This window comes from Podarcis muralis, chromosome 3 (assembly GCF_964188315.1).
Source record: "Podarcis muralis chromosome 3, rPodMur119.hap1.1, whole genome shotgun sequence".
Classification (NCBI taxonomy): domain Eukaryota; kingdom Metazoa; phylum Chordata; class Lepidosauria; order Squamata; family Lacertidae; genus Podarcis; species Podarcis muralis.
Window position 1 is genome coordinate 83915553 of NC_135657.1, and position 26134 is coordinate 83941686.

Here is a 26134-nt window from a genome sequence, read left to right on the forward strand (position 1 = left end):
TTAAAGTAATTTCAAAGTGAAACAGATGCCAGTATTTGTGGGTCAATACTTACATAAAGCATAATAAAAACACTGTGAAACAAATGACCAGTAATAGTAGAACAAAAAGTTGCCATCATGATTCTGAAGGTTGATTCATAAAGCAGATTTTTTTAAAAGAAGCTGAAAATGTTTTCTTTTTTACATATTGCATGTTGCTATTTCATATACAAAGATACACGTTGTTCACCTAATTTTCAAAATGATATACTGAATATTATACCACTTAGAATGACATATGTTACACTCTTCAATCTACTGAACATTTACAACTAAAAACAAGAGTGAAATTGCCTATGATCAGGCTGTGGCTAATTCAGCACGGAATGTGAGCATTTCATAGGAAGTTTTCAGAACCTTGAGCTGCTTAACGATTTCGTCTTCACATTAAAAACATACTTTGAGAGAGATACCCAAGTCCTTGCTACATTTGTATATTCAAACACACATTGCAGATCAATTCCATCAATACACACAGAACACAAAACTTAAAATGCTGCGTGTGTGTGTGTAGCTTGCAGATCTGCCTGCAGAACATCCATTGCCCTGCTGTGCATCTGTAGATGAGGTGGGAAGTGTGGAGTCCAGTCTTTTCTTCTTCCCTTCCATTTACTTCAATAGGAAGGAGTTAAATACACCAGTCCCAAGGCTGGCACAGAGTTGTTCTGTTTCTGTGGGTGTGTTGGGGAAGTGAAGAGGCTTTAGGTTTGGCTTCATCCATACCTGCCACTACACACCCTGTTTCCCTCTGAGCCACTGGTGGAACATCTATGCTTTCCACTGGTATGCCAAGGCATTTCTGATGGGGGTAAGCACCACCTCACTAGCATACCTCCAGTGGTGTAGCGTGGGGGGTGCAGGGGGGCCGGCCGCACCGGGCGCAACATCTGGGGTTAGGGCAAATCCACAGGGGGCGCAAATCCACGGGTTAGGGGGCGCAAATCCACGGGTTAGGGGGCGCAAATTACTTGCCTTGCCCCGGGTGCTGACAACCCACGCTACGCCACTGCATACCTCCACCTCTGCTGGTGTAGATGTTCTACCCCACTGCCAATGCTAGTAAATACCAGTTGCTTGAACTCACAAGTGGCAAGTGAGCTGCTGCTGCTGCTGCACTCAGGCTCCTCTTGTTTCCATGGGCACTGAGTTGATCACTGTGAGAACAGGATGCCGAGCTAGATGGACCTTTGACTTTGTCTACCAGGGTTGTTCTTATGTTCTTAAGGTACACAGCCATCTTTACAGCCGGGTTAGGTTTCCTCCCTTAGGCTACAATCTGCAGTTAACTGGTCTTTTTTTCTGAGCAAACATGAATGGAATTACATTGTTAGGTTTGCTGCAACAAAAAAGCCATCTTGTGTGTTCATTGGCCTCCAATGAGCCCAGGTAAATTAAGCTTCAAAAACTGTTTCAGTTCTTGACAGTGTGGAGAGAATGACTCCTGGTTCTCCTACCTAGCAGCATTAACTGCACTGTGCTTTGTGAGTCGTCCCCTTACATGGCTGCTTCCAACATGCTCTCTCCTTCCTCTTGAAGAAGAAGAAGAAGAGTTTGGATTTGATATTCCACTTTATCACTACCCGAAGGAGTCTCAAAGCAGCTAACATTCTCCTTTCCCTTCCTCCCCCACAACAAACACTCTGTGAGGTGAGTGGGGCTGAGAGACTTCAGAGAAGTGTGACTAGCCCAAGGTCACCCAGCAGCTGCATGTGGAGGAGCGGAGACGCGAACCCGGTTCCCCAGATTACGAGTCCACTGCTCTTAACCACTACACCACACTGGCTTGCAAGTTCATCTGGTGGTTATTTTCTGCTTTCCACTGCACCTCATAGGCCACAACTGCTTCTAACTCTACTACAGTTGGCCCCGTTTTAAGGTCCCAGAGAACCCCCTTTTTTTAACAGTTTCATCCCCATCAGACTGCCACGACACATTTGTTTTCTAAGGCATCGTCCTTATTTTTCAACACACGAGGGGACTGGAAATGTGAAAGGCGCCTTTTCATTACTGCAATCCTTTTGAACTGCAGTCCTCCTTAAGTGGGAGGCAAAATAACACGGCGTGGAAGAGGAATGCGGACAGGTGTGTGGTATGGAAATGAGCAAGACCTGGGGAAGTGGGGGTGAGCAGCAGAGAAATGCAACAGAGATGTTTCAGGAGGGAAGGTGTAGGCGCCAAATAGTGTGATCTGTAGAGAAATGTAAATAAATGGAACTTTATGAATTGGTAGCCCAATTGTTCATTTTGTAGAAGCTTGAATCAGCAGCTGTAATGGAAGAGGAAAACATACTGGAATGTCTGAACACCCACCCACTCTGTCTGCCTGAACAGAGGTTATGGGCAGGAAAGAGGGGTTAACTGATGCCATCCCTCACATTTTTCTTTGAAGCAAAATATAGCAGGATTCTTCACTCTGCCTAACTCTATGGAGTAGTCCCTGTGGACCTCTGTGAATGTGGCCATGGAACAACAGGAAGCATTTCGCTGTTCTGAGGGCTTGAAAAATATATCTGGTCAATTTAGACAGAGGTAATTAAGATGGCACCCCTAAGCTGTTGTAAATATTCTGCAGGCATTCGCATTCTCTCTCTCTCTCTCTCTCTCTCTCTCTCTCTCTCTCTTCCCCTGCCGCCCCTTAAGAGAAAAGGGAACAGAAGGAAAGCTAAAGAGAGAGTGACTTTTGTGCAGCGATGTAAAGACTGTCTGGCTATAAACTGTTACGATGCCTTTTCCCAGATAATTTCCAGAACGAAACTAGCACATGTTAATATTATGAAATTGGAAATGCGCCAACTATAGTTGCCAGTGAGTATTGTAGGGAACTATGGTACTAGAACGGCATAGAAATAAATCAATGCATGGCTTTTTTGTTAGAGAGAGCAATAAGTAAACTAAAATGAAATAGCTTATATCCTGCTGCTTTATATACGTCAAAAGGCCATACACTACACACTCCCCGCCCCCTGCAGTAAATCTATGGTATCTCAATAGTAACTCTTCTCCTTTACCATACTGATGTATGAAGTGGGTCAAAAACAAATGACTACTGAAAGTACACTCTTGCACAAAGATGCAGTGATATTATTGGTTGCCCAGAAAGGCATGTTTCAATTTTTTGGGAAAGAGCAGTTCAGAATTTGGAACATAGACTAAAGACATGCTTACAAAGAAATTGTACCATATGCTTCACACAAGGTTTCTTCACATACATGGTAAAGAATAATGACATCAAGTGGGGAGAAGAAACCAATGAAACAGAGATGCAGTTATAGCCTAAGTATTGTTTTAATGCCTCTGAAAAACTTGCATTCATTTTTTGCAAAGCAGGAAATGCAACATATACAATCGCCATCTACGTGTATCAGCCATCCAAAAATTAGTTTCATCGGTTATCATACCTTTCTATGTGATTCTAACTTTGATCTATTTTAGTTTAGCTGATCCCCTGTCACAAGATTAAATGACTTTACTAACTCCGTTAGTTTACCATGTCTGTGGCTTGAGATCAACACAGCACACCAATCCTGTTTTCACTTACTGTACGTTTGAGAAGCGGCAGGGTTGTATATAACATAACTTTTGAAATATTCCAAAGCAAAATGAATGAATACAGACTTACCTCTTAGGCATAAGCAAAGTTAAATCCTAGCTATATTAGGAAGCCCTCAGCAGGAATTAAAACATGAGCTTTTGTTTAAGCAACTGAGTGGTAAATAATGTCTGGACTTCCTGCACAGTCTTTTGCTTAAACAGAAAAGAACACTTGGCATGGAGAACTGTCAGGATGGAATGATCCTGCGTAAAGACACAAGTCTTTACACACACACACACACACACACACACACACACCCCCCTATACTTTTTCATTAAGACTTTGGTCTCAGGATTCACTGCCCATCATTTTTTAAATATATTTTTTTCATCCATAGAGTCAAGAAAAGCAGCAAACATTAACTTTAGCACACTATTCCCAAGACTGTGAAAACGTTCACTATCGAATAGCTCCAGGACAGATATGAGTGATGTGCAGATTAAAAATGAGTACATGGTCTCCTCTACCCGTTTGACTTTCTGCTGCTGATCATCTCAATTATTTCATGTGAAAGTGGCCTCTAAGCCACTGGTAGCTGCCACTCACCCTGATGGGCAGCATCAGCGTTAAAGGTCTCAAGCCCTGGCATCTCCAGGTAGTTCTGGAAAACATAACCCTCTGAAGCCCTAAAGAGTTGATTCCTGTCAGTTTACACAATAATGATGGGCCAATGGTCTAATTGTATCAAGCATCTGAATATAATCCTGTGCTCTAAAAGCAGTCATGGATATCTTATCTTACATCCAGGTGGAAAGTTTTACTGGAACTCTTGACCTAACAGTAGGCCATATATCAGATGACAGCTATTTCCCCAAGTTCACTCAGTGCTGGGAGCTGACCAGCTGAAATTTCATTGTGCCTTTCGTTTCCAATTCTGCATTTTCACAATAATATCCATGTAATAATTCATAATATCCAATATTTTGAAATGTATTACCATTCAATTTCAGGCTACAATTCAGGTTGCTTGTTTCTTTTAGCAGGTAATTGTAGTTCTAAGTTAAAAGGGGTGGTGGGAAGAGTCACTTGAGGATTGGGGATGAAATATTTTGCCCAACTTGACAAAAACCTTGATAGTCATCCTGTCTGCAGAAAGCTTTGGGAAGAATGAGAACAGGATAACTACCCTCCATGCAAGTGCCAAATTGGTGTCTAAAGATGAATCCTGACAGAAGATTAATTGTCTGACCATGACAGAAGATTAATTGTCTGACTGAGACAGTGGTGTTCCAGCTGTTCTGGATAGTATTGCACTCCTTGCTAAAGGATCAGGTTCACAACCTGGGAGTGCTAATTTCTCACTGGCCCAAGTAGCCTCTGAGGAGTGAAGCTTATTCCACTATCCAAGGCTAGTACATCCAAGGTTAGCCTTCCTCGTTATAGATTGTGGGACCCAATTTTCCATGCCCTGGTACCCTCCAGATTAATTACTACCTCTGAATTATGTGAGTGGCTGCCTTTCAAAGTATACTGGAAACTACTGCTAATCTAGATTATCAGATGCTGGGCTACAGCTAGCTGGGAAAGTCCCTAGGAAAAACATCTTGCCTGCCTTGAAATTGCTTCACAGTCCATTTCAAAGCACAATTCAAAGTGCTGTTGCTTACCTTTAAAGCCCCAAATGGCTTGAGACTTGAACACCTGAAAGCACCACAAAGACTTGCCCATGCATAAAGATCAGAGGCCCTTTTCTAGGTGCCGGTGTTGGTAGAAAGTGGTGAGAGGTCAGGCTTTAAAATATTCTCCCTATATAATTCCCAACATCATTAGCCAATTAGAAATGCTTTCTGGAAAACCACATAGCCAGACCAGCTTCACTTGGCATTGTTTTACAAAGTGGAAGCCATCACTACAGCTCCATGAAGTCACAGTTCTCATATCTCTATTTATTTTTTTATTTCTATGTTTATTTGTTACACTCATAATATTTACTGCATTCTGTATATGCTTATATCCATTTTATATATTCATATTCTATATAGATGGCATCTGTATGCCACCACCTAAGATAGAAGTTCTCTGGGTGGTTTATGATAATTTAAAAAAAATAAAAAACCTGAAATACAAAATTTAAAATTAAAAGTGTGTGTGTGTGTAGACTACATAAATACAACAAACTCTATACCATTTTTTTATTTTTTTAAAATGGAGGCCCAGATTTCCTATTTAAAGGGTTCGGGTCACCAGAAAGGTTCTCACCTGCCACTGAAACTGACACCAGGCAAACCTCCCTGGGAAGGCTATTCCATAAATGAGGTGCCACTACCAAAAAGGCTGCCTCTCCTTGGAGGTTGTCCACCCACTTGACTTCATTCAGTGGTTGCATTCAAAGCAGGGTCTTGAGTAGGTACATAAGGGAGAAGGCAGTCTTTCAGGTTGCCTCATTCCAAACCACTCAGAGATTTAAAGGTGGCAGCCAGCACCTTAAATTGCCCCCTCCCCATAGAATGGGAGCAAGGCACAGAACCACCTCTACTAGCAGTATGCTGATTATTTATCAAAGCTGGCTTGGGGTGAAATAAATGAAACTGCAGTATTCAACGAGAAACTACCTCTTGAACACTGGTAATGTCACGTGACCACCGATTCGAAAACCAGCAGTGGGAGCCCACGGGAGCCACAGTAAACAGTAATCTCTACCCATCCTATTTCTGAAACAAGTATAAAGGGATGGTGCTCCAGAGGAATTAAATAAGAGAGCGTTCATTGGGCAGTGGGGAATACATGTGATCTTTTAGAGGAATTTTTTTCTCTGTAGCAGTTGACTGAAAACGCAATGGAGTAGAGTCTTGCAGTGCTATTTTTAAAGTGCCTCTCGGCCTCCGCCTCCTCCCGCAGCCCAAGAGAATTGAATAATGATGCTAACCCTGGAGGGCTGCTTATGGCTTTGCAGTCCCAAGTGGCTCTTGCTCTCGGTAACCTCTTTAGACCACGTGTCGTTTTATGGATGTTACATAACCCCAGCTGCTCAACAAGTAAAAAATAGCAAGGCTGGGAGAAAACAGAGAGAGAGCACATGGTTCAGGCAAAGCTAAGCACTTAACAAAACAAAACAAAACAAAACAAAACAAAACCAAACAAAACCGGTGCTTAATTTTCCTCCATTGCGATGAGCAGGTTTTAAAGGTGTTTCCATTTGTTTGGCTAATGTGTACATATGGAAACCATCCTTTCTCTAAAAGGCTTTGCACTCGTCCAAACTGGGAGGTTTTTTTGTGGGTGCGTTCTGCAACGTATCATTGACACAATAATAATAATAGCACATTAGCGGTGGATTTACAATGCATTATCCACACATCATTCTGCTTTATCGGTTGCTCTGCAATGTTTTCCCCACTGCCCTTGCACTATTGCCATCTGCACTATAGCACGTAGCAAAACCGGGACAAAAAAACAATCCAAAACATTTGTGATATAAAAGGCCACCGAATTATTGCAGGAATTTAAGAAAGGCATCGATTGGACTCAAAGCAGTAGGACTGCTCTGAAACATTGAGGTCCAAGCAGTATTGAAAGCAGAATCATGTGTCACTGCCCCCATACACTGATGCAGTGGTGGAGGAAGAGGGGTGTCATCACTGAGGGAGGGGGATGACAAAATGACAAAAATATGAGGTTTTTTAAAAAAAAATTGGGCTCATGTAACTTTTTAGTTGTCAAGAAACGTGATGAAACACGGCTGGCACTGGGCAGCACACCACAGGGCCTGGCACTTACCATGGAGCCTGCAGTGTGCCCGAGCCACACATCTCTCCTGGGAGTGACGTGGTGGCTTGAGTACTTGCAGGCTCTGCGCTGCCTGAAATGGCAGCGTGGGACTTGCATCTGCCTTCCGCCTCTCTCTCCGCCGCCCTACAGCTGAGGGGGAGGTGGTGAAGAGGCTCTACGCAGCGCCCCCCGCCCCCATGAGTGGCTCGCCCCACCCCCGGCTGCAGGACGCATGCTGCACCCAGCACCCGAGAGGGCTAGCTACGTCGCTGCATTGATGAGCACAAATCACTAGGAATGCACAATAAAAAGAATGTTTTAAGGGGCCTGTTGTGCATTTCAGCCTCATATGCTTGGATTAATTCAGGGATGTCAGAAATACAGGGCCCCATCCCTGTTTTTTCTTTCCTTTTAATGCCGTAACAGGAGCTGGGAGGGGAGGCACTGGCCAATGGGAGGCAGTGTGTTTCTCCCTTCAAATGTTCCCCTGAGCAGTTTTCAATGTTTTCTTCCCAGCCAGACTCTGAACCCAGAAGTGAACCTAGCAGGAAGAAAGTAGCCAAGGGTAGAGGGAAACATTTGGAGGAGAAACCTGAGGACTGCAGCAGGACCCTCCCCTCTCACCATATGTTTGCTGGGATAAGACTTACTTTGGCCTGTGGGAGCTTCCTAGCTGTGGCATGTCCCCATGCTACTCCGATACAGGAAGGATGAAAGAACCAAGAGGATGGGTTTCCTACCACATGAACATCACCCAACTGCCAATACAACTACACCCGAGAACCCTACCCTGAGGTCCCTTCCCTCCTGGACAGATCTGCCTGGCATGCTGAGATTGGGGTGTGCTTTCTCATTAAGAGTCACTCATCCACCTGAAGGTGCTTCATCAACAACTTGTACCTGGCTGACGGTCCTCAAAAAGTACAAGTTACTTGCAGTCCCCCAAAAGTAAAGCACGCTACCTCCAGAATGGTTTTCCAACCAAAGACAAGGAACCCACTGGAGGGCAAGGGGAGTGGCAGAGAAGGGGAGAATACAGAGGGCTAAGGATAAGCTGTTTGCTTTTTCTGCCTTACCCTCTGACCACACCATAAATCCATGTATGTACACATGAACACACACACACACAAAAACATTATGCAGTATTTTAAAAATTGGCAAGTTGTTAAAATTGTACCATATGTGTGCCATTACACCAAGAACGGGCACATTTCAACACAGCACTGGCCCTGTGTCCCAAAGCAACTGAGTTGCAGCCTGAAAATGTAAAGCTCACCTGACACAATTTATTTGTGAACCTGCTGCAATAAATTCCATTATTTAATGCTGCTGCTTCACATAAACAGCATACTTGCATTAGGGCCTGAGGGGTCATAGTCAAGTTATTGATTGAAGTCAAAGTAACCAAATTTATCCCCCACTCAAAAACACTGCCAGTTATCCAGCTCCCTCCTTGTTCAGTGTTATTAATTTTTCCTCTGCTCCCTGTCTCTAGCTATAAATATTTCTAGACTCCTGCATTAAATAGGCATAAGGGGGGGAAATTGCTCCACATCGCAATGTCTCGTCTTTGCAACCAACAGACACCTGCAATGATCTTTTAGGAATATTTTTAACAGCATATGGGTTTACTTCCTCATGCATGCACACTTTATGTAATTCCCAAGATCCTAGCTGTCACTCTAAAAATACCAGCCTGAAACCAGCGTTGCTTCCTTTTCAAAGAACAGTTGACTGAGAAAGGTATTCGTAAGCTGCTTCCAGCACTGACTACACCTGGTTAGCATGTTTCCAAGTCTTATGTGGTGAAAAAGAAGAGTCCGAATGAGTGTCAGGAGTTCCCAGAGAAATCAGTGGGGCCCCCTCTGCTTATATGTTGGATTTGATTACATTCAAGGGTTGTATTTTGGAATTGTTGTACTTGTGGTCTCAGGAAAGTCAACTCATCAGTTTGATAACATTTGAAGATCCAGACATTGGCCAGGATACAAAAGCCAGGATACAAGAATTCAGCATTCATGTGCATACATTGGGAACCCCCAAGTCCCATTCTTTAAGTAGCAGCTGCTTGCATAAGCCAATCCCAAAACTCAGGAAAGTGTTTATCAAATTCATTGAATGAAGTGTGAGGAGCCGCTGTTGGGGAAAAGAAATATGAGACGTCCTTTTGGGTGCATGCAAGCCACTTCTCACACTTACTGTCCTGAGCAAAGAAAGGCAATATGGTCTGGGAATGCCAGTAGAAGACTTGCTTCAGTGGACTGAGTGCCCCGTTCTTCTTCTGGATTAATAACTATTCATGCCAGATGCCTATATTTTCTGAGAGAGAGTCAAGGCAGCAGTATTTTAAATTGCAGTTAGCACTCAAACTCTGTCAGTTATTTATAACAAGAAGGGGTTTTCCACGCATGCAGAAAAGACGGTCTGTTCTTTCAACATGTATGCAAAAATGGAGTTTAAAATAATTTGGAATAGAAGAAACCTTCAAAAATACAGCTTGAGACAGAATCTTTAAAACCCTGCAGACAGTCTGTTTAAATCCCATTGAAGTAAATAGGATTTAAGCAATTCCACAGCAACATACAGGACTGCAACCTTACTTGCAGCAAAATCCAATTAATGTTACAGGGATTCATAAATATACTTGAGATGTGTTTTAGATCAAGTCCTTTCAGTTACTGAAGTAAATCCTTAAAATCCCCTAATCTTTTGCTCTAAATAATCCCTGGTCACATAATTAGTCCTGTTAAAAGGATTACAAGCATTCCATGACATCCAGGTAACTGAAAAAAAGCTAATTATTTTCAAATTCCTTCTAGTATTATCTGAGTGGTATTAGAATAAAACAGGACTGGCCCCATTATTTAATATTAATTCACCATTCTAAAACCCCTGAGTGACTTGGCATGCTACATCTTCAGTAGCTGCAAATTCCTAAGCCCACAGAATATACACATGAATTACATTCAAACCAAACACTGTATTGAAAGCTTCTATGTCACATTCTAAATTCATTGGTTGGAAGGCAAGAAAACCACATGTACGAGAGAAGCAATCTCTTCCTCAAGAAGAATTCTGAAATAGGGCTGACTTGCAGAGGCAATTCATAAATCTATTACTTTAGGTGGCTCAAATATAGACTGGGCAAGGGCAGAAAAATCCGAACAATGTGGTAAGGCTCTGTAAGCACAAAGTTACTTGTTTCTGGTTCCTGTTTTATGTGTTCTCCTTTTTTTCTTTCTTTTACATAAACCATAGGAAACTGGGTTGAAACGGTGATCTCCAGGGATAGTTCTCCAGCCTTATAATACCAACAGCAAACTGTATCCACAATTTCTTTTTTTTGAAAAAAACCAAAACAGAGAGACCCACCAACAGAATTGCACCTGTGTTTGGGATCTGCCATTGGAAAGCCCTGCGCAGAATTTAAAAGCACTTCTGCCATTTGTAGCATCTTGTCCTCAAATGCTCAGCAGCGTTGCACTAAATGATGCTACGATCTGCTTGCTGTTCCCGAACAAGCTTCACAAGTTTGTGTTTAGTGCTGTCTTCCAGATATAGTCTCTGAAGGAAACAGTTTATTTCTCCCCTTGAGTGGAAGGGAACTGTTATCACTTTGTACTAAGATTCTGTTTTGTGATGAGAATCCCCCCCCCCGCCCACCTACCCCAGACACGAAGATCCAAGAAAACAGTCAATCTAGTCTAAAGCTGTACTGGAAAGGAACCTTCCCTCTGAAATCACTTCAGGGCTGCAAACACACACACACACACACACACACACACACACACACACACACACACACACCCCAATACCTCATTATGTACAAAGGGCAAAATAAGAGTTGTACAGCTTCACTGGGAATCGGTCTCTTATTTCACTGGAGAAAGTATATGAAACATTACCTGGGTAAATGATCTTTCCATAGGAAACAGCACAAACACATTATTTATAATAAAGCTAACAGTATAACTTCTTAGAAGGAAAACTGGATGGTGCTTAGCTCATTTGCCTGTCTTATTTCCAACTCACTTACAGGTGAGCCCAGTAGGTTTCAACAGAACTTGCTTCCAAACATGTGTACCACTGCAGTTTTTCATTGTTATTAATGCAACGATAAACTGAAACATGTACCAAAATCAGTTAAAGATGCATGAATTTTCTTGACACATATTATCTTGTTTCCAGTATCATACAATAGATTTTTTTATGCACACTACAACCTCTATTATTATAATAATTATAAAATGATACTGTATATAGTTTAACACTTTGGTTGAACATGCATTCTTATACACATAAGTGTGCAGGTTAAAACAGCACTATGTCTTTATTCTTCGTATGCCAGCTTAGCATAGTGAGGGAATGTAGAAAGAGCAATGGAAATGGAAACATTTGCTTCAGAAACTAGGCTGCAAGCATGTGTGTCTGTATGTGTGTGTGTAAATATATATGGGGTTGCTAGAGATCCAAGTGCATAGGTTTTGGATTAGGGTAATAAGACATATGCAAGGGTACTACATCGTCTAAGGTGAGTCTCCAGTTTCCTCATCAGTAGTAGTATTTGAGAATACAAATATTGATGGCACTTTAATGTGAGACTTTCTCCTTTTGCAAGCTCAACATAACAGCCATTTTGCAAGATGAAGCCTGGCTCTGCCACTACAAATATTTGGGAACATGAATTCAGTGCCTTTCATCTCAGTCCTTAATTCAATACAGCAGAAATGTGGCTTACTTTGCTTGCAGGTTCAGATACGATCGTGTCTGGAAATGCTTAATTTTTGGACAGGCCACAGAAACATTCCTACTAACCTCTATCACCACAGTTAAGAAGACATTTCAAGACATAACCCATGTACCAAATCATCTAGGAGTAATTCTGCAGCATCACTAAGTGTTCCAAATAAAATGACTCTTGGTATACCAAAACATTAACTCAGAAGTTTCTTATGACATCTATTGATTGGTAAAACACAGAATTTATCTGGCAGGTTTATTTGAAAATCACAGCTGCATAAGGCACTGCATAGTATTAAACAACTTTATTTCATTTAATCCTACTGATGCCAGGAAAGGGTGATGAAGTGGGTGGACTAGCACTTAAAAATGAAATGGGGAAAACAAAAAATTGATGACACAAATCAGAAACATCTGACATACCTGCAGATTGTGAGTATCTTGATCAAGAGATTGAACCACTGTTGTAAGTCTAACTGAGATCTACTCTTACATCAACTATTTATTTGTAAAGCCATTTAAGGATGCCTGCTCTTGTCAGAATAAAGGGTAAGCCCCCTAGCTGATTTTAACAGAACTTGTGAGCCAATATCTCTCTTCATTCCCTCTTTAGTAGCTCTGCTTTAGGCTATAGAGATTAGGCTTTTAAGATTTCTAAAGCAACAAGAAAGAACAGGGCCATTAAAAGCATGTAATGTAGCATCGTGCTACACTCTAATTAACTCACTTCACTAAGCCTATTTTTCAGGGTTTTAAAGGGGGGGGGATAAAGAAAGGAGTCAGCATTAGTTAATCTCAAAATCAATACTTTTCTTTTTCTGCTTTAACCCATTACAATATGATGCATTTAAAATTGTGTAGGTGTTGTGACTGGCTTCTTTCAGGTCATGATTATAGATTGCAGGTGACAGAACCTAGTGTTGTGAGATTTATCCCATAACACAGGAGAAGCCAATATGGTGCACTCCAGGTGTTGCTGGCCAGGTGTAGTCCAATAACATCTTGGAGGGCACCACCTTGGCTGTCCCTGCTATTGTGTTTCTCTGATAGCACACACAAAAAGCCTTCCACACCTGGAAACAGTTTTTTCTTGACATCTAAACCCTAATCTCATTTCACATGTACACAGAGCCACGTTCTTACTGTCCATACTCCACTCACCTGTTTGGCTAAGCTGGGATGTGCTTCTGCTTCTTCGAGATACCATGGCAACCACTTTGGCACTAAGGCTGGACCGTCTTTTCTTCCCACCTGTTCCAACCGTACCAACTGCAGTGTCTGATTGACTCCCATCGTTATGTTCCAGCTTATACACCTCTCCACTCACACTTGTGCTCTTTGTGATGATTCTCCCTGAAGTCCCCATCCGTCTGCCTTGCATTTTAGGAGTAAACGTACTATATTTACAAAGTAAAAACATACATGTACATTTGAATTATGCTTGTGTTTATAACAAGATCTTTAAATTAAAAAAAAAAACCCAACACATCATAGTAAAACTGACTCCTTCCCCAATATAAAATATTGCTAAGTATACTTTCGAATTATTTGATACCCAAGTACATGACTGTATTCAAATTCCTGAAACTCACAGGTTTCACACACACACACACCCGTTCCTAATTGAAATTGAAGTTTGACTTCCAACTTCTCATTTTAACTCTGTTCTGTGTTCGGTCACCGAATTTGAATGCTAGTGCACTTGCTAGTGCTTTAAGAGTCGATGGAATTTTACCCATTCAAAATGAATGGGTACTGGAACGGAGTCTAAGTAATAATCACTTTCCTAGGATTTACACAAAAATATATTTATGGTCATAGAAAATAAAAGAACAAAGACATGTACCCACTCGATATATATTCTGATCAAAACAAGACTTGCTATAAAATGTAATGCAACAGGGTAAATATTCCTCATTGATGTAAATGGTTCTAATGAAAAACTGAGGTTTCACAGCACATGGTGATCTATTTACAAAAGATTAGTTGATCTATTTATGATTTAAAAAAAAAACACCACAAAAAGTAACCTGCATTAAATCACCATTAAATATATAAATTATGTGTTGTTCCTTTTTTCCAGAGAAGCTTCTGTGCTTCATAGCATAAGCTTGCCCAAGATAGCTGGGCTGGTGGGAAGAAGCAGGAGTACAATTAATACATTCTTATTTCCTGTAGAATTTCTCATGCCAGAAGCAGAATGTATGTTCGTGTGTATAGATAATTTTATTTGGATTTCTCATTCATTCCGCCTTTACAGCTTGAAACTGGCAATAACACTAAAAGCAAAATTAAATAAAACAAGTGGAGCCCTGCAATAAAATGTATCCCTGAGAAACATGCTACTTGAGCCTGTGGCTAAGTGATATGCAAAATAGAAGTGAGCATTAAAGACCAGAATTCCTGCTCTTACTTGGGTATTCTTTCATCTGCTTTTTTTGGTAGCTTTTTAGAAGTTTTTGAACATTTGCAACTGCAATCTGTATGCAAGTCCAATGGCACATGACCTCTGCATGAAATTGACTGCACTGCCCAAGCTTGTGTCCCAGGGACATTATTTTGGTGCGGCTAATGCAGCAAAAACAACGCAGGAGGCAGCAGTTATGAGTTTCTAGTCTCTGCGGCCACAGCAGGCGTTGTGATTTGCCAGTGGTTTGACCCCCAGAAGCGTAATGCACTGTCTCTTGAAACAGATGGATGCCAACAACGGTTTGGCCTGGGTGGAACTCTGAGAGGGTAATATAAGTAGTCTCACTCTGGTCTGAACTATAACAGCAGGGCTGCAGAGAGAAAGCAACTCTTTCAGCACAGGCCTCTAACCAGAGGCAAATTTAGGAGAGTGCAACTGGTTTGGTCACACTGAGTGCTGAGCCTCGGGGATGCTGTCGTGGATGCTGCAACTATGATTTAGAATGGAGCAAGAGAGTTTACACTGTGAGGTTAGTAATTACTATTCTCTGAGCCCAACACACAATGTGGGAACAAAAGCAATGGATGCCAGCAGAGGATTGTTATAAGCTTCTATGTCAACCTCAACATAACCTTCAGCCTGCATTAGGGGATGGCAAGACCTCTGGACTACATTGCAGGGCTCTGGTTTACCAAACAGAGACTGACCTGCAATATTCTGTGTGAACTGCACTGCAAGGCTGCCATCAGTTACCCTCTTTTAGTCACAGCCTCTTCCAACCTGCAATATCAGGACAGTAAAGTGCAGCTGCTTTGGAATTAGCATTGCAGTGGCTATGTAGTTTGTGTGTGCATGTGATTCACACAAAATAACTGAATTAGAAAGAGCATGAATTCTTCTCTTTGCCACTACCTTTTGATTTTCTTAGGGGCCGGAGTTGACACACTGGTGCCCAATCCCAGTAACATTAAAATCCTGCATTTCTCCATTGATTTCTATGGGTAGCTCCCACTTCTACCCCTGGGGACATTTTAAAATTGGGTGAATCAAGAAGTGACCCTTCCAGACATTTCCTCTGTACCCTTTCTATCCCTCCCCTCAAGTTGTTCCTTCTTAGCTTTTCAACATTCTATTCCACTGAGTTATTATGAAGCTGTTCAATCAACCATCACTCCTCTCGGCTGATAAGATTTCTCTTGCAGATATTTTTGCTGATATCTCTCCCTTGTGCATGGATCGTGTAATTTTAGCTATACGTCTTGAGCATGGGGAGACCTGAATTGGCATTAGTATATAGAATTGTTTGCAAATTGCTTATTAAAACACTCAGATACAGGGTCAGGATTCTCTATGCCCCATCTGCATAACACTGCCTATTAAATGCTAACCCACAATTAACATGGCTTACAGCACTCAGAGAACATGTTCGTGTTTAAGCTCTGACAAGCATGTCTCCAAGAGCAGGAAGCCTAAGAGCTGTGGGGCAGTCACTATGAATATGTCTCGCTTTATAGTAGAAACATACCAGGCCAATCAGATTGTACAGTCAAAAGAACATTTGCAGATGACAAATGGGCTGTGAGGCCTTTACTCTGTGGGTTATGCAGGGGTTTGGTCAAAGCAAAACACTTTTTAATGCTGCAACACTGAAGTGAAGTGTCCTAGAAACTCATCTCCACCCAGAGGAAGAGTTGCCACATAAAATGTGTTACAATAATCTGGCCTTGAGGTTAGAAAGACACATGAATGATGGGTACTAAGTGTGGCTGAAACAAAAACGATTGCAGCCTTTTCACCAGACAGCTAGTGAAAAGTGAGACTATTAACCATAGGAAACAGCTTCCAGGTACAGCAATGAATCAAAAAGTAGTTTGAGGCTGCACACCTGAAGCATCAGGGAGGGCTGAAATATCCCCTCTTATGGATGTCTCTATCCCTTTGATGTCACAGTAGCTGCCAATTATCACCACAGCTATCTTGCCGGGGTTCAGCATCAATGAGCTTCCCAACATCTCGTATCTCACCAAGGTGAGTTAGTGGTTAAGCACTGTGATGGCAGGGCTTGGGTTGAATCAGAATGGCAGGCAGATCAAGACCCACAGACTGTTGAATTAAATGCTGAATTATGTTTTTGACACTGTGGTGTCATTTCTGTGGGACTCGAGCATTCGTGAAACTGCTACTGAGTTGTTTCACACACTCTTGGCAGGAAGATGGAAAAGTCTGCTTACTTGCTCAGTGTTTCCTTGGGTCTCAACTGCAGTGGACCTCAGGAAACCAGCTCCTTCATCCAACCCATTTAAAGTGTGTATGATAGGGCTGCAGTGTGAGGTCACACAAAGACAACGAAGATCTGTATGCTGATCACACAGCTGTGCCTCTTGCTTAAGCCAAAATACAGGGTGCTATTCGAAGCACACTTATCTTGAGAAGTATTGCTGGGATAAGCAGAATTAGCTTGGAGGGGATGAAATCATCAGTTTAATGTCCAGATTCCTTCATTTAACTGGTATGTGAACGACACTTCCTGAAGCTCTGAAATATTATCTAGCCTTAACCCCACCCCCACCCCTCATATCTCTCCTAGATTTTTCAGTAAGTAAACAAAATTAGTATGCAACCACTACCATTGGCAATGACAATGTCATTTTATTACTCTAATGAAATGACTGTTTGAAACCAAGGACAGTTTCACTGAGAACATCTTATTTCATCTTGCATACATAAATCTGAACACCCCAAGGAACTGTCCCACATTGCCAAAGGGATAATTCTACTAGATGAAATTATAAAGGATCAGAACATCCAACATCTATAGCCATTAGTACCACATATATCTGCCCATAAGAAGGCTCTTCTAAGATCAGTATGGCTTAATCCTACACGTGTATAGGACTGCAACCTTAATTTTGTAAGTATATGGAACGGGAGGACCAGCATCTTGCCAGTTATAAATTCTGCTCAATTCAAAGTGTCTATATACAACTAGGGATTGGGGGAGGGGGGTTCATTCTGTTTCCACTTTAATGCTAACCTATCTTATCCACATTTTCCAAAACAATATTTGAACTGAAAAACAGGCGTTCTTTGATATTTACTCTCCTCCCAGTTTTGTGTTGCAGTTCTCCAGCCAAATAATGTATACAAAAATTATGTATATTAGGGGAAATTGAGCATAAAAATGCATATATTGGTGCCATATATAAATGTAAGAACATATAAAATAATTGTAATAAGGGAAATTGTTTCCAAAAAATATGTGTATCAGGCAAAATTGGCTTATATGGACATGCTGTGAAATCTTGAAATAAATAGGGATGCAGAGCTGTCATTATTGATGGACTGCAGGTAAAATTAGATGATTCTGAAGAAATAATGTTACTTCATGCTGTTTTATCCCAGTATAATTTCAACTGTAGTGATTTATTTTTAAACGAAAACCACTGAGATGACAATTAACAGGAAAAAATCCTCATTTAAGGGGAACATGAAGAGGTTGCCCACAAAGAACAAGGGTATACATTGCAGCCCTATAGAGGTGTTATTGTTTTGGGAGGGATGACGTATAAGCACAAGGACTCCTGACACACGTAGCACACCAAGGTTACAATGATCATAGTAGGGTGCCCTGTGAAACTACATTTCCCAGGATCCCAGGATAGGAATCTGCCATTCCAAGAAAAAGAGATGACAGTGCTGTTGGTTACATATAATCCCTTGTGCCTACTTAAACTAGTTCTCTGCATTAGAATTGGGTTTTTGTTTCCTGAAACTTTCTAAAGCAGCCTCTCATGCCACACTGCAAATGACTGAAAATCAGAAGACTCTTGAAAGTTGTTTGTGAAATATTATGGGCATCTGAAGTTCAAAAATGAAAGATATAAACTCCCACTGGGAAGGCCCAAGCCCTTGAAACAGTCTAAAATAGATCTTCGAATTCTGCCGCATGGATTTTTGTCCTGCTTGCAGGCCATGTCCTTCTCAGCAAAAGACACATGGCCAAATCCGGTGGTACTTTTTGCAAGTGAGTTTTCACACAAGGAAAAACTTCTATATTCCCTTCTCTACTCCACAGCTCCCTGGACTAGTGATTTAATAATCCAAGGTCTCAAAAATTCCCTGGAGGCTTTTCAGGGAGTGCAGAGGGGCTGCCGTTAGACAGAAAAGATGAAATCCCCACCCCACGCTGCTTTGGATCCTAGATGCCAAGATTTTATATGAAAGCACTGATTTTTCAAGTTAAACTTCACTACCATTTTCTTAATGCTTCACTTCAGTAGTGTGAACCCAATTAACTGGAAGAAATCAAAAGGGCATCCTCTAATCATTAAATGATATTAAAATTAGGCAACATGCAAAAACAATATAATTAAATCATTTTGAAATTATCAAGGTCACATTTAGAAATGAAGGTCAATCATACACACACAAGCATAATCATATTGATGATTGCATTAATTTGATTTAATTAATCTAATAGTTTGTAACCATTTTTTTACTCTGTGGAGTTGTACGTTAAATGATCACAAAACTGAAAGTAAATGTAATTAAGCAATTTCATAGATACTTATCAGCTACTTTCTACAGAAACTCACCTATGTACTCTATGAAAATACATCTTACTCCGTAATCAAGGTAGTCACAATCGCCTCTGAAATAGTAAATTTTAGTGCGCTTTTTCAGGAGTGTTCATCTTTTAGCAAGAGAAATCTTTGTTCAGTAGCAGGCCAGCTCCGATTCCAAATAGTAAGGAATCAACAGCATCTTAATAATCCAGGATCTTCCTTGCTGTCAATATATAGCGTTTAATGACTCTAGTCTTTAGGCAGAATCACACTGACTTGTGACAGAGCTAGTTGGAATGCTTCCGCCTTCTCTGTCAAATACAGAATCACATACTAATTCTGAGCCCCTATGGAGTTCTTTACAAGGAGATTGCTCATGAATGCTAATAACTTGAGAGCATGTAGCACTCCTGGACTAAAGGAAAAGATAATCACTTCCCTTTAATGAGGAACATAATATTTCTAAAAATAAACTGCCCACTGTTATTCAAAGTGTGCCACACTGAAGTGTGACCTCAGATCATCTACAGTTGGCCATTCTGTCAGCAGCACAAAAACTCTGGAGCTAGGACAAATAATCAGCCAGGAAAGGTTGCGGTTCTCTGCAAATATGCTTGCTGATAAGCCCCATTCAAGTCAGCAGAAGCTATTTCTGAGTAAACATGCATTGTCTTAGAATGTAACTATGATGTAAAACCAAACTGAATGCTTCGGTAGACTAAATGTGATATGATTCACAAAAGCTTGCCGTCTGTCGATTCTGACACTTGCCATTGCATTCATGTCTACAACTCTAACGATTCAAGTGTTGGGTGTCTAATAATAAAATCTTATCATTAGTAGGTGCTCAATCTTGTTGGTCTAGGGACGTAGTGAGCAACTTGAGATCAGCACCATGGACCAGTGTACCAAATATGTATGGCATATTCTGAGCTGGTGACCTACAGTCACGGTAATGAACATGGGAGATGCCAAATGAAGATGAGCAACCTGCTGCTGTTCTAAGACAATATGATGATGATGATGATGATGATGATGATGATGATGATGATGAAATTGTTGGCTTCACATGTGCAATCATATAATTTGTAGAGTTAGAAGGGATCCCAAGGGTCATCTGACTAGATGCAATCTCCTGCAATGAATTGTTGACTCATAGTTAATGGAATCGTAAGTGTCTGAGTAGGGACGCGGGTAGCGCTGTGGGTTAAACCACAGAGCCTAGGACTTGCCGATTAGAAGGTCGGCAGTTCGAATCCCCGCGACGGGGTGAGCTCCCATTGCTTGGTCCCTGCTCCTGCCAACCTAGCAGTTCGAAAGCACGTCAAAGTGCAAGCAGATAAATAGGTACCGCTCCGGCGGGAAGGTAAATGGTGTTTCCGTGTGCTGCTCTGGTTTGCCAGAAGCGGCTTAGTCATGCCGGCCACATGACCCGGAAGCTGTACGCCAGCTCCCTCGGCCAATAAGGCGAGATGAACGCCGCAACCCCAGAGTCGGCCACGACTGGACCTAATGGTCAGGGGTCCCTTTACCAGGAATCAAACCTGGGGCTTTTCGCATACAAAACACTCGCTCTACTACTGAATGACAGCTCTTTTGTGAGAGGGGACGAGGGAGGTGGTGATGGGCGCTTTGTGAGCAACCTCAAGCCTCAGGTATACATGAGGCAAGGCGATGAGGAGGCTGGCACAGTGCAAAGGCAACGGTGGAGCCAATCTGGTACTCCTGTCAATACGTACAATAAAAAACCATAATAACAATAATAACACAAATTAACAACACAAATACATATACAGATGAGATGGTTGGATGGTGTTCTTGAAGCTACCAGCATGAATTTGATCAAACTGCGGGAGGCAGTGGAGGACAGAAGTGCCTGGTGTGCTCTGGTCCATGGGGTCATGAAGAGCCGGACACGACTAAATGACTAAACAACAACAACAACAATAGGAGGGGGAAGGTGGCAGGGAGGTTGACATTGTGCAAACACATGAACTTAATATATATGTTGATTAACTGCCCGATGATCAGACCATTCTGGAGCGAGGTGAGGATATTTATAGCAAAAGTAATAAAAAGAAATTGTTATTTAGGGGAACTGAATTTAATTCTAAATTATATTTTGGAAACTTGGAAGATCTTAAGGAGTCCCAAAAGTGGTTGTATCGCGCTATAATAGAAGCAAAAAAACTTGTTCTGATGAATTGGAAGAGTCTCAAAAAGATTCCACGGAGCATATGGATTGATAATATGGACAGGTTAGCTACATACAAAAGAATTGCTTGTCAACGCAAAATAAGAATGGATAAATACGAAGAATTTGGAATGAATATCTAAGTGACAAGGAGGATAACAGTGGGAAATAGAGGGGGGGGAGAGTGGTGATAAACAAGGAGTAGTAGGCATAGGGATATTACTGTATATAAATTTGTGTTGTTAATTTGTGTTATTATGGTTTTTTTGTTGTACGTATCGACAGGAGTACCAGATTGGCTCCACCGTTGCCTTTGCACTGTGCCAGCCTCCTCATCGCCTTGCCTCGCCTCTCTCCATCCCATTAAGCAACAGTGACCCACCTGCTGGAAAGCTAAAATAGTGCCTCCCCTCTCCCCACAGCAAACTGCTTCTGCAATCGTCTCTAGATAGTGAGTACTATTTAAACTACACATTGTGGTGCTTTTAGAAACGCACTTTCCGCTTTAATTACTGGTGGGGAAAATCCATTTGTATGAATATGAGGCAAAAGAAAAGTCTGCAATATGGGAAACGTTAACAGTTCCTTGTTAGTAAGGAGGAGTGCATAGTAAAATCCCTATTTATGCACATCTCTAATGAGATGCAAAGGCAGAATTTGATGATGAGCCATGGAAAAATCTGCAGCCTGCCAGACACATGCTTTGTGATAACCGGAGCTAAGTCATCCTTTTATGTCTCAAAAGCAAGCCTGAAGATCTAGGCGACAACCACTGCAAATTCTCTTGCTGACCTTAAACAGAAGGTGAACCCAAAAGTAAATTACCCTAAGCATTCCTTTGTTTAGTTTCAGGAGAACAAAACTTGGGCAACAGCAAAATGCCTGTAGAAGGATGCTGCATTTCTGAGCTGTTTTCATTTCTTCAGTTTCCAAACAGGATAGAGAGCACCAAGTACTCAAGTTTCCAAATGAGTTATCCTGCCTGTAAATGAACTGGAGATAGAAATTGGGGGAAAGGATCATCCAGGATCCCCAAAGTGTGCAGAAAAATTGTGCTTAGCTTAAAAGGGGTGGGAAGTCCCAATGGATGTATAGGTGAGAGCCCCCTGCTACTGGGGCTGGCAGTTAGGCTGAAAGAAAGCCAGAGATTTGCTACTAGGGTGGAATCTAGGCACATATTTAAAAAGTTGTGAAAATGCATTTTTAAAAAATGTTTTGAAAAATATATTGGATTTGCCATAACTCACCATTGCCATCCAGTGTCACATTTGTATAATGCACTTTACAACAAACTTAAAATGTTTTATTTGCAGCTGCATAGCTGAGTCCCAAGTTTCCTCCAGCCAAGGGCCCAAAGCTACCCCTTTCTAAAAGGGTGGTTACCAGATTACATCCCCGCCCTCTCTCTCCCGCAAACTGTGCCAGGGCCTCACAAGTCTACACTCATAATTTTCTAGTATATTTTTTTTTAAGAATGCAATGGAATTCTAGCATTTTTCCTAGTTACAATCACAGCATCTGATGCTGGTCATTAATCCCAACCAGCCATGTTGCAAATTATGTGTGTACATGCAAGGAAATATCCTGGGATCATTCATTAAAAAAAATACGAATTTAATTTCTGAACCAGCTCATCTGTATCCTTGCAATAAGATCTATTCTCTAAAATCAGTCACCTGGTGAAAAGACAGAGAAGCAGCATCTTACAGTGCAGCCCTAAACTTGTCTACTCGGAAGTAAGTTTCACCTAGTTCAGTAGGTCTTACTCCCAGTAGGTCTTAAATGTGAATTCAAAATTGTTGACCAGGAGGAAAACCAGGACACATCACACAATGAAGATCTCTTCTCCTTGCTCTTATTTGAGATAATAACCAAGCACGTCATAGGCTAGGACATCTAAAGTATTAAAGACTCCTAAAGTATTAAATACGCCTAGATACCCCTAAAGTATTAAATATTCCTATAATTAAAATAGCAACGACGAAGATTGAGGGAATAAATATACAAGGGAAGGAAGCTAACTTTTACCTCACATCAGCAACAGTATGCCTTCTCCTTTTCTTTTCTTCCATATTCATTTTTTTTCCTCTGTGCCCCGTCTCGCCATCTAATTCCCATGATATCCTTCTTTCTTTTTTGCCATCACTTTTGCAGCTCTCTAAGGACTTTGACCTTTTCCATAGTCAAAACATGCAGGCATGCAAAATTAAAATGTAAATAACTCAAAATAAAAATAAGGAACTACAGGCACTAGCTCTACATTCACACATGATTTTAGAGCACTACAAAGCAAGCAAGAAAAAAGAAACAACCAACTTTGGATTTTAAAAAACAAACAAACCCAAATGCAACTTAAACAATAACATAGACCCCAGCTGGCTAATTCTAAGAAGGAAATTATTTTCTGTTTCAGGGTTTCATTCTATGAGAACTGATCTATTATTGCCGTGCAATGTTCTTCACCATTAACTGAACAAGAACCTTTCGATTAAGCCATTCAGCCTGTCCTGTTGAACAGGGACAATTCAAAAGCGCTTACATTTCTCAGAAGCAGACCCAGAATCACAAATCTGAAGCTACTTGTTGCTTTGTATGTGTTTTTTTCTTTTTCTTTTTAAGTTAACAGCTCACTATCAGCTGTGTTAACTTTGCTATCCTTACAGATATGAACTTTTGAGATTGCAAAGTTAGATGAGTCTGCTAGGAATTCATTAACTAAAACCATTTTAAAATTATAACTCAGTAACAATAATGAATGCCTGATCTTTGCAGGACTATTGTTTTAAAATGATTTTCTGTGAGTCACATATTTCTTGAATAAAATGCAAAAACCTTGAGAAGTAATTAAATATGCAAAATGTTCTTTTTTAAAAAAAAATAAAGCAGGGAAAAGTGAACTGTCCATTCTGTATTACAACTTATATTCAAGACTTATTCAACCTATCCTGAAGAAGAATACTGCAAGGAAACTCTTTAACACTTTTTATTAGGTTTCTAAAAAGGAACGAAATATACCCTTTGATCTTATAATCACTTAAGCAGTCCCAGGCTATGAATTACACTCCACTTTCACATGACTGATGCATATGAAACATTAGTGTGTGAGGGACGGGCCTTAGCTCAATGGCAGAACATCTGCCTCGTATACTGAAGGTTTCAGGTTCAACCCCCTGAATATTCAGGTTAGGCTGCTGCCTGAAAACCTGGAGTGATTGTCAATCAGTATAGACAATACTGAGGACCACTGGTCTGCTTCCATATAAGGCACCATCCTATGCTTCTGTGCTCTGAAGTAAGCGAGATGCAGACTTCAGGGAAATAGGCTGCTATCATTGGCTGTGACATTTATAAAAATTGATGGGGTGCAACACCTGAGGAACTAGCTTGGCCGCATAGCACCACTGCATTGAGCAGGTTTATGGACCATCCTAAATCTACAGGCTGCTGCAACCGAATGGATGGATCACTGCTATAAGAAAGAGACAGGCTGGGAGATGGCTGGCCTTATCTATCTAGTATCCGCTGAAGTCATATCAGTTACAATATGTACACTAACATGCTGCTATATAACTCAATGCCATTTTCTCAGCTGTTTGAGCTCTGTCACCAGGCATGTACATTTTAACAGGAAAATCTAAACCCATGAAAATTCGGCTCAGCTCTACCAAGAGTCTCCCTCCCCAAATTTGAGGCAGAAGGTAGTAGTGGAAGGAAAATAGTCTCCAGTGGAACACACAAAGACAGGTTACCTATAGCCATTGCCACTTGCTGGAGACCCAAAAGCAGTTACCTTTGCAGTTACCAAAATTTGCATGTTGCCTCTACCTACTTGCTGAGCTTCTCTAATGTTGCTGAAACCTAGAGGTCATCAGATTTATTTATTTTTTCCACATTTATATAAAGGTAAAGGTCCAGTCGTGACCATTAGGTCCAGTCGTGACCCACTCTGTGGTTGCAGCGCTCATCTTGCTTTATTGACTGAGGGAGCCGGCGTACAGCTTCCGGGTCATGTGGCCAGTATAAGCTGCTTCTGGAGAGCCAGAGCAGCGCATGGAAATGCCGTTTACCTTCCCACCGGAGTGGTACCTATTTATCTACTTGCACTTTGAGGTGCTTTCGAACTGCTAGGTTGGCAGGAGCAGGGACCGAGCAACGGGAGCTCACCCCGTCGCGGGGATTTGAACTGCCGACCTTCTGATCGGCAAATCCTAGGCTCTGTGGTTTAACCCACAGCACCACCCACGTCCCATATTTATATACCTGCCCTCTAAAATGAGTTTTGGGACAGCTCACGAAGGGGGAAAAAAGATGCAAGCTTTCAATAAACTGCTATCGCCTCCCATAACTCACTCCATGGCAGTGATACTGCAGGAGATGTTAGCTCAAAGGCATAGGACATCCCTTCCCAACATGGTACGCTCTAGATGTTTTGGACTATGACTTTAATCAGCCTCAGCCAGCATGGCCAATGGTTAGGGATGATGGGAGTTGTAGTCCCCATCACGCTGAGGTTGCTTGGTGTTGGACATTATGCTATTAATTAATACTAACTTATAGCTGTGCTATAATGCAGGCTTGGAAATAATGGGCATGTTGGGCATTGAAACCCTAAATAAAGAGGAAACTTTGCTACTGGCTTAAATGACAGAGCTCTGTCTTTTAAATGAACTCATGGCAGCTAAAGTGGAAAGCATGGCCAGATCATGCTGTAAATCTAAAAACTGAGCCAACTGGTCAACTGGATTCCAGCCTATCCCATCAGATTGCTCAAGTTCTCAGGTAACATTCAGTCTCTACTCCCACCTGATTCCCCCCAAAAAGAAAAACCAAAAACCGTTTTGTCATTAAAAAGAGCCAGAGGGTGGGATTTTTTTGGAATGCTTTCA

At 41.4% G+C, this 26134-nt stretch overlaps 1 protein-coding gene across 30 annotated transcripts in view; it reads right to left on the bottom strand.

The window, feature by feature from the left end:
* Positions 1-26134, bottom strand: part of RIMS1 (regulating synaptic membrane exocytosis 1) — a 233230-nt gene that overhangs the window by 14869 nt on the left and 192227 nt on the right. For 13 of the 30 annotated variants that reach the window (XM_077926251.1, XM_077926244.1, XM_077926234.1 and 10 more), the window contains one exon: positions 13241-13476. The exons of 7 other annotated variants lie outside the window; for them this stretch is intronic. In XM_077926251.1, the coding sequence (XP_077782377.1) occupies positions 13241-13476 (236 nt within the window). Of the gene's footprint in view, positions 1-13240; positions 13477-23276; positions 23421-26134 lie in introns of all 30 variants that reach the window. 10 more of the 30 variants (XM_077926230.1, XM_077926228.1, XM_077926226.1 and 7 more) reach the window with 1 other exon arrangement.